The sequence below is a fragment of the Athene cunicularia genome (assembly GCF_003259725.1).
Source record: "Athene cunicularia isolate RWA chromosome 21 unlocalized genomic scaffold, athCun1 chr21_part1, whole genome shotgun sequence".
In the NCBI taxonomy this organism is placed as follows: Eukaryota; Metazoa; Chordata; class Aves; order Strigiformes; family Strigidae; genus Athene; species Athene cunicularia.
The window spans coordinates 1,343,148-1,351,545 of NW_020799127.1; the positions used below are offsets into that span (position 1 = coordinate 1,343,148).

The 8,398-nt window shown below is 53.9% G+C and overlaps 1 protein-coding gene across 2 annotated transcripts; it reads left to right on the forward strand.

Annotated features, from left to right (window-relative positions):
- Window positions 1-718: 718 nt before the first annotated feature.
- On the forward strand, window positions 719-6,460 carry FBLIM1 (filamin binding LIM protein 1). 2 transcript variants are annotated; one of them, XM_026862695.1, is made up of 8 exons: window positions 719-1,205; window positions 1,979-2,187; window positions 2,550-2,683; window positions 2,771-2,882; window positions 2,976-3,145; window positions 3,223-3,401; window positions 3,505-3,622; window positions 3,897-6,460. In XM_026862695.1, the coding sequence occupies exons 1-8, from the start codon at window positions 1,180-1,182 to the stop codon at window positions 4,008-4,010; spliced, it is 1,062 nt and encodes a 353-aa protein (XP_026718496.1). In that variant the 5' UTR covers window positions 719-1,179; the 3' UTR covers window positions 4,011-6,460. The 2 variants fall into 2 exon arrangements, with proteins under 2 accessions (XP_026718496.1, XP_026718495.1); XM_026862694.1 differs by having other exon boundaries at window positions 2,550-2,882.
- The last annotated feature ends 1,938 nt before the right edge of the window (window positions 6,461-8,398 follow it).

The following is an 8,398-nucleotide window of genomic DNA, read 5'->3' on the forward strand; positions in this document are numbered from 1 at the left end:
TAAGAGACAGAGGTAGGGGACAGGGGTCACCCCCAGGTACGGGACACCCCAGGTATGGGATTGGGGACATCCCAAGATGGGACACGGGACCCCCCAAGTAATGGGGTGAAGATTGTAAAGGCATCCTGGGATGGGACAAGGGGACCCAGAGCCGCCCCCATGTAGGGGACGGGGGACATCCCCAGGTACAGGATTGGGGACACCCCCAGGGAGGGGACAGAGGGCCACCAGATGGGGGGGGACACACATGCTGGGGCCACATAGGGGACAGGGCACCCTCAGGGAGGGGACAGTGGGTAACAACGGATTGCAGGGGGGCTGCAAGGCCACCCCCCAAGTAAGGGACAAGGGGACACCAAGGGCTGTGTCCCCCCACCCTGTCCCTTCTCCCTTGGGCATCCTCAGAGAGCACCCTCCAAGAGGTCTCCAGGGCAGGGGACAGCTGTAGGAGGGCCATGCCCCATCCCAATTTTGGGGGGTATGTGTGGGTGCCCCAGAAGTGTCCCTGTCCCTGTTAGTCCCACCAGGGCTCCCACCCCAGGAGATTTTGGGGTGATGCTTGCAGGAACCAGGGGGGCCCTTCCCAGCATGGCCTTGGCCATCTCAAAACAGGATGGAGCTATATGGTAGGACACCCCATTAAAAAAGGGCGGGAGTGAACCCCATTAATGCACCCCTCGAGCCTTAACCACCCTGATGGGCCCCAGCTGGGGGGGGAACCGGGGGTGCCGTGATGGGGCTGCTGGGATCCCATCAGCCCCAGCACAAAGAGGAATGCAACGAGCACATGGTTCCCATTAGCTCTGGAGATTTTTTTTTTCTTTTTCGCGTTGTTTTTTATGATTATTACTTTTTTTCCCCCCTATTTTCTGCAGCTTGGCCGGGAAGGAGGAAAACCAGCAGCTCCTGCGGGCGAGGATTTGAGCGGCTGGGCGAAGGCTGGCAGCGCCGGAGCCCGTTTGGGGTTTTGCCGGAGGGGAGGGAGGGAAGGAGGGAGAGAAGCTGCTTGGGGTTTTTTCCTTTTTAATCCCTTCCCCTGCTTGAGTCAGAGGCTGAAGTCACCAGCGTGCACGTCCCAAAGCTTTTCACCCACTGCGGGAAGACTGGCCACCCCCCCAAAGGATGCACCGACACCCATGAGCAGGATTTTGGAGGAGCAGAGACACCCCGTGCTGGGGCATGAGACCAGGAAACTCATCACACAGGTATTTTTCAGGCTACCGATTCATCTTGGGGATGGATCCTGCTTCACCGGTGCAGCACCGTGGCTAAAGCCTCGGGGCTCCCCCTCACTCCAAACCATCCCATTTGGGAAGGGGAAGCTTCGCCCCGGCTGCTTTTCCCGTTGGGAAGCTGAATAAACAGCCCTTTTCCTTCCCGAGCAGGGTTTATCAGGGTCGGGCGCATCCTGCCTGCGCCGCCGGGCGATGCCTGGGGGCTGTTGCAATGACAGGGACGCAGCGATTCATGGCATCGTGCCTCAGTTTCTCTATCTGCAAAATAAAGCGGGGAATGCTCTGAGCTGGGAGTGATTAGTGGGGAAATGGGGGGAAGTGGGGAGGGAATGGGGAGCCAAGGGACCTAGAAACACCTCAAAAAAGGGATTGAAAAAGCATATCCCATTGCAACTGTGTTTTTAAGAGGAAAGGTGGGTTTTCCCAGCAAGTTTAATCCCAGGTGGGGGCAATAAGAGGAAATAGAGGGGGTTAAAATACTTTAAAAAGGGCAGAGTTTGGTCACAGAGGCATGAAAAAGGGTGATTTTGGATGCTGCTTCTCGTGGACCCTTTACCCTGTGTCCTAGGCACGAGACCGTTTATTGCTGTGACGTGGGATGGGGAAGTTCATTCCTTCTCCCTTTCCGGGAGGATGAGAAAGGAGGCGGGTTGAGGCCGAAGGGCAGCACAGCTGCAGGAGCTGCTGGTACACCCGTGGGTTTTGCTCCCTTTTTATCTTATTTTCCCCAAAACTGAACCCAGGTCCGGCCCCTCCGCGGCTTCCACGATGCTGCCGGGGAAAGCAGAGAAGAGGATCGCTTCATCAGTCTTCATCACCCTGGTGCCACCGCGGAGGGAGGTGGTCACCAAGGGGAAAACCCAAAGGGAGCTGCAGCCTGACAGAGCCGAGGTCCCGGGCACCCATCACCCCCGGACCCCACCGCCGCAACCCCCCGCGTTGCCCAACGGAGGTGAGGGGTGTCTGTGGGGGGCTGCGAGCGATGCCGGGAGGATGGTGATGGTGCTGAGAATGCTCTGGAGATGCTTTGCTAAAGGATGCGTGTGCAGGCAGGAGGGGTTGTGGGTTTTCTGGGGGGGTTATTCCCCAAATCCCTGCACCCATCCCGGGACAGATCCGGCTGCTGAGGGAGGGCTGTGTTTGCTCTCCATCGCCGGGTGCTTATCGGTGCTGTTTGTCAGCTCGGCCGCGACGGCGTTTGCTTTTGGGGCAGGTCGGTGAACGCTGTTGCAAAGCTGTTGGGGTGTTACTGCAACGGGGTGTTATTGCACGTTGTTGCCCCTTTAAACCCACCACGTCTGGTTTTAACCACAGAAACCCGCTCAGTGGCCCCTGTGCCTTCCTCTTCACCGGTCCTCATCCTCTCTGAACCACCCCAGCCCTTATCTGCAGAGGCACTGGGTCCGGCGCTGCAGCAACTGGACCTTGCAGCACCCGCCACCCGCCAGGTGAGGATGATGGGGTGCAATCATCTTCAGTTTTCCCACCTGCAAGAGCATAAATGTAATGTGCCTTTGCCTTTCCCCTCTCACCAGGCCCCTTCCACCTGTCCCGCCGAATTGAGACCACCCAAATTTTGCCAGGAGCAAGCAGGCAACCTGCAGTGGCAGGATGCAAACGGGTACCCGGAGAGGGACAGCTCCAGGGGTAAGGGGGGGACCCAGCTGTGCAGTGTGGGCTCGTCTCCAGTTGGGGAAACTGAGGCACGCAGCACTGAACCTCTCTCCCTTCCTCCTGCAGACATCTGCGCCTTCTGCCACAAAGCCTTGGGATCCCGGGAGCCGACGGTGGAGGCGATGCGGAAGCAGTACCACGCCGACTGCTTCACCTGCCGGACCTGCCACCGGCTCCTGGCCGGCCAGCGCTACTATCAAAAAGATGGGCGCCCCACATGTGATGCCTGCTACCAGGTACCCGTCCTCCCTCAGGGACAACCGGCACCCTCGGGGGGAGCTGGCATCTCACAGCGTGTCCCCCCAAATCCCAGGTCACGCTGGAGAAATGCACCAAGTGCCGGGGGCTGATCGCAGAGCACATCGTCCGTGCCCTGGGCAAGGGCTACCACCCCGGCTGCTTCTCCTGCACCGCCTGCGGCCGGGCCATCGGCGCCGAGAGCTTTGCTGTGGGCGAGCGGGACGAGGTGTACTGCGTGGCTGACTTTTACAGGTTGGGGAGTATGGCAAAGGGGGAGCCCTCCCCCCCATTGGGTGGGTTCGGCTTGTCCCTGACACCCCTCAGGGCTCACGCCACCCCTGTTTGCTCCCATCAGGAAATACGCCGTGGTCTGCAGTGCCTGTGAGCACCCCATCATCCCCCATGAGGACAAAGACACCTACAAGATCGAGTGCCTGGGACGCAGTTTCCATGAGAGCTGCTACCGCTGCGAGGTACGGCCCCAATGGGACCCCCGAAAACTGAGGGGTTTGGCACTGAGGCTTTGCAAAGTGCAGCCACAGGGCTCGCAGCACCCAGGGTTGTTTTAGAGCCAGGACGGGCTAGAAATAAATAAATCAGGTGAACAGGATGATGCGTTTGGCCAGGATTGCTTTTGATGTAATTCACTGTTTTTTCCAAGTGCTGGTGGGTTTTGCAGGAAAGATGGGATGCAACACAGCACGGGGACCCCTAAAACATAGCTTCTCTTTCCTCTTTCGTCCCCAGAGCTGTGGGACACCCCTGTCACCAGAGCCAACGGAGAACGGGTGCTACCCGCTGGATGATCACCTCCTCTGCAAGTCCTGCCACGTCCGCTGGCGAAACGAGTCGTCCTGCTAAAACCCCACGGCTCAACCTCCGTCTTCCAGCGTGGGACACCAAAAAGGGGGGGTGCACCTACTGGGATGCACCCTGCAACCAGTGTCGGGTGCCCACTGCACCCCCAAATTGCTGCAGGACTGGAATTTCCATCACCAACGTGTACCTGAGACCCCGACCCACTGGGCTGGCCGGGCAGAGAAGCACGGATATAGCGTCCCAGCACAGCTCTGTGCTTGTTACGAACATAAAAAGCCCTGGCAGAGCAGTGGTGGTGGAGGAACTGAGGTTCTGTTCATTCATTTCTTTTTTAAAACTCCTTTTTTGAGGCCGGTTTGGTTTCCTTGGGTGTTTTTTCTCTCTTCTCAAGCTTCCTTGGGGTTTCACTTAAACATTTCTCGCTGTGGTGACACAGAGAGCAGGCACTGATTTAGTTACTTGCAGTTAAATAAAGCCCCAAGTTAAAAAACCCTCATTTCTTTCATCCGCCCTGCATTCCAAACCCATAAAACGCAAGTTTAAAAATAAGAAAAAAAAAAAAAGCCACTTTTTAGATTTTATAGGCATGGCAAGAGTCGGGTTGCTCAGGGTGATAACACTGCTGATCTGTTGATGCCTGGGGGAGAGCAGAGGGTCATTTTTTGGGGCTGGACTTGGGATTTTGTGAGGTGCCGTGGTGCTGATGAGAGGGTGTTCGATGGTGGGTTGTTTTTTTTTTTTGGCGGACAGGCTGCACTGTCTGGGATCCATCTCAACCAAGTCCCAGAGCCGGCAGAGGGCAGCCAGAGCACAAATTCCTCCATCAAGCAGAAAATCTCCAGCTAAACCCCGTCTCCGTCTCCTATATCCGTGTCTCACATCCGACAGCGGGGATGCCAGGAAAGACCAACAGCCCCATTTTTACACGTTATCCAATACAACATGGCTCTGCCATCAGAAGGTTTTTGATCTTCTCTCAGTCCGAGCCCCAAACCAGCACAAATGAGACCATTTCTCTGTGTGCCCAACATCTGTGCAACTGATGTCACCGGTGCTTAGCGGTTTTGTTTGTGAGGGCGTTGCAAACCAGCTGGAGAAAGAGGGGTTTTCTTTTTAACCGAAAGTGCTTAAAAAGCCACAAATCGAGAGCAGAAAATAGCAAGAGCATCTGAGATGATGTTTAATGCTTTCCTGATGAAAAAAGGGAGCTGATAGAAACCAGCAGCCATACGCTTCTAGGTTGCATTGTACAATGGCTCTCCGGCATGTGCTGTATTTATGAATGAAGGGGTTAATGTATGGTTAAGGTATGCACTGCAGTCTGGTGGGCTGGCTGATTAACCACACCAACCCTGAAACTATTTCCTGCCAGCTCTCCCCATCTACAAAGCCTATTACTCAATGTTCGTTAATGTGCGTCCAGGGCACATCCATCAGGTCATAATTAGCTATAAACTTATTTATAAATAGGATGTTAATGTAAAGTTGCGGTCTGCCCAGTCACTTAAGTAGGTGGCTTTGGGTCTGGCTGGGTGCAGACCCCGTGTCCCACGCTGGGGAAGTCCCAGGCTCAAAGTCAGCTCTCGCTTTCCAAACCCTCTCACTCTTTGGAGAAAAACAGGCAGCAAAAACATTGCTAAAAAAGTAAAAAGATGTGGGCAGGCTTGGCAGTGCCAAAGAGAGCGGTGAAGGGAAACCCCAGAGAGCAAAGGGCTGCCTGTTTTTTGGCAATGTGGGTATTTTTGCAAGAGAGGTTTTCGGGGAGCATAGAAATGCTGATGCTGAGCAGCACTCTGGATGAGTTATTGCATTACACGCTGTCTTAAGCCCCCTGTGCAGCACCCATGGGTGCTCAGCAAGCTACACCACCCCTCTGCAGAGCTAATGGTCGGCTACTTCCCCTGCAGAGCAAGCCAGGATGGGTGCACCAGGACTGTGGCAATTTTTGCTTGGTGGTAGGCAGGGAAAGGATTTTATCGACGTGAAGCCCTGGGAGAAGACCCTGGAGGGTAAGGAAAAGGACAAGGCACAGCTGGAGAGTTTGATGGTGCAGCAAAGGGACACAGGAGTGGTCAGATTAGGCATAATTTTCCAGGAGTGGAGGCTAGCAAGGGACAGGGATGGATGGTCAGGGAGGTTAAGAGAATAAAAGACTGATTGAAGCTGTTCTCTTCTTGGCTAAGCATTACAAGTTGAGGCACAGGGAGCATCGCTAAGCCTGAAAAGCACGGCCCTGTGTTTTCCCCCAGGAGGATCTCGAGGAATTTTCAGTATCGGCCGAGCAGCGTGGAGGAGATTTTGCAGGAGTGAGGCTGTGGGAGCCAGGTCCCATCCTGCTGCCAAGCAAGCCCACATCAGCTGCAATGGCTCAGCCCATCCCTGGGCTCCTTGCCCCACTGCAGGCGCTTTTGCAAGCACCCAGATCTGCCAGCAAAACCAAAACAAACACAAAGCAAACACGGAGCAACACGAAGATCCTGCTCTGCCCTGGGAGCCCCCCAAAGCCTTGCAGAGCCCCCCCCAAGACCACCCAGGCGTAAAACCTACTCGAGGTCTCTCCCGTCTTCTTCCAGCGGCAGTGCAAAAGGGCAAAGAGGATCGTACGCCTACAAATCGCACGGGCTGGGCCCTGCCCTTCCCTCGGCTGCTGCAATAAACCCGTCTTTTCTTGCAATCCCTCTTGGCAGGCCAAGGAGAGCGGGGAGGGACCTGGCTGCCCTCCAAGGAGAAGCAAATGCAAATATTTCTTCACTTCAGGCTGGGTGCGGCCCGGGGATAAAATTTCCTCGGGCTTTCCCAGCGAAGGCATCTGATACCGTACCCTGCTGTAAGCCCTATTTGTTCTCAGGAATACAACCGGTGTATCCCATTAAAAAACACCGAAGGTTATCTTCCTTGCAACTCAAAGGACTGCCTGGTTTTTAAAGAGAGCTTTTTGAATTAAATAAGGAGGAGCTGACAGGCACAGCCATAGTGTTTTTACATCAGTGGTCAAGGTGTTATTGCATAATAAATAAGGCCTTTTTGCAGATTTTGTTTTCAAGTCGAAGATTTTGGCTCAGCATGAGGCAAGCAAGCCCGTAAAGGGAAACGGGCTGGAAAGTGCCCTTCCCGGGCATCCCCCCGGATCAGCCGTGAGAAATGTGAAAAGCAGAGGGGGAGAGATGAGCTGGATTCCTTGCATGCCTTCGCTCTGCCATCACTGCCTCCAAGGTGCCGGGAAGGAGCCGGCTGCGGAGAGGGAAATGCTGCAGAAGGGAAACTGAGGCTGGAGCAGCTGCTGGGGCTTTGCTGGCTGGAAAAGGTGCTGGGCAAAGGGTTGGGTGCTTAGCACTGATGATGTTGGGGTTTGTTTTTTCAGGTGGGACTGAGAGAGCTGGAGGAAAAATGGGTTTTTCTTTTGGTCGACCCAGGTTAATTGTAACCCTATCCCAGCCGGCTTGTTGCAGCGTTGTCCTTCCCCACAGAGCATTCGAACCCATTTTCTGCCCTTTCCCATCTTCACCACAATCTAAAACCCCCAACATTTCTGCAATGAGTGATCTGATCCTGCTGGCTAATGGGAGAGGGGGGGGAACCAACAGGGATTACTCTGGGAGCAGCCCAAGCCCTGAACTTCTCCAGCTTCATTAGGCAGTACAAGCAGGATACATTAAAAAATTAATGCAATATCCTCCCATTTCCCCCGCAAAACTGAAACACCCAACACCACGATTTATTTTTAAAGCATGCCATGTTTTCAATAACGTGAGGTGGAATCGATGCAGCCGGTTACGCAAGTGTGTTACCAGGCTGCAAGCGATACACTGGGTTATTAATTTAAAAAATAAATTTAAAAAGAACACCACCAAACCAATCCACCTCATTTCTGAAAATAAACGCACGGCACATGCCTGTAAGTGGGGCTTTGACATTTTATACCCCAGCTTTCCTTCACCGTATCAGCAGCGATTACAGCATCCCACAGACCTATTTCCCAAAAATTAACAATTTTCACCCACACCTGGCTTCAAGCGGTTTACGTTAGATCTTTATTTTGCTGGAGCGTCCATTAGAGCTCATTAGGCTAGGAGGGTTATTTTTAAAAAAAAAAAAAAAAAAGAGTTTTTTCTCGCAGGGGTTATCGCGTTTGTCAAGGTGGCTTATTGACCTCGGCAATTTATCATTGCGAAAAAAGCTGGAGGGAGGAGAAGGAACAGGGAACAGCTCCTAAGAATAAATACATTCTCCGCGCGGCTAAACTTTCCCTCACTGCCCAGCCGGGGAAATATACTTTCAGGTTTTTTATCGGATTGCTTCGCCCGAGGCTGAATCTTCCTGAGGTGATCGGCCTCCAACCGGCGTTTTAAAGGCACCATGTTTTGTAAAGAAAAAGAGAAATAAACGAGAAAAGGGAGGGCATTTGCCTGACAAAAGGGGGAGGAGGAGGC

What these genes read in the sequence shown, in the direction of transcription:
- FBLIM1 (XM_026862694.1), top strand. Translation starts at nt 1,180, where the DNA reads ATGAGACCAGGAAACTCATCACACAG. An exon ending in CCAGGAAACTCATCACACAG is followed by an intron (nt 1,206 to 1,978) that starts GTATTTTTCAGG and finishes AACTGAACCCAG; the next exon opens with GTCCGGCCCCTCCGCGGCTT. An exon ending in GGAGAGGGACAGCTCCAGGG is followed by an intron (nt 2,883 to 2,975) that starts GTAAGGGGGGGA and finishes TTCCTCCTGCAG; the next exon opens with ACATCTGCGCCTTCTGCCAC.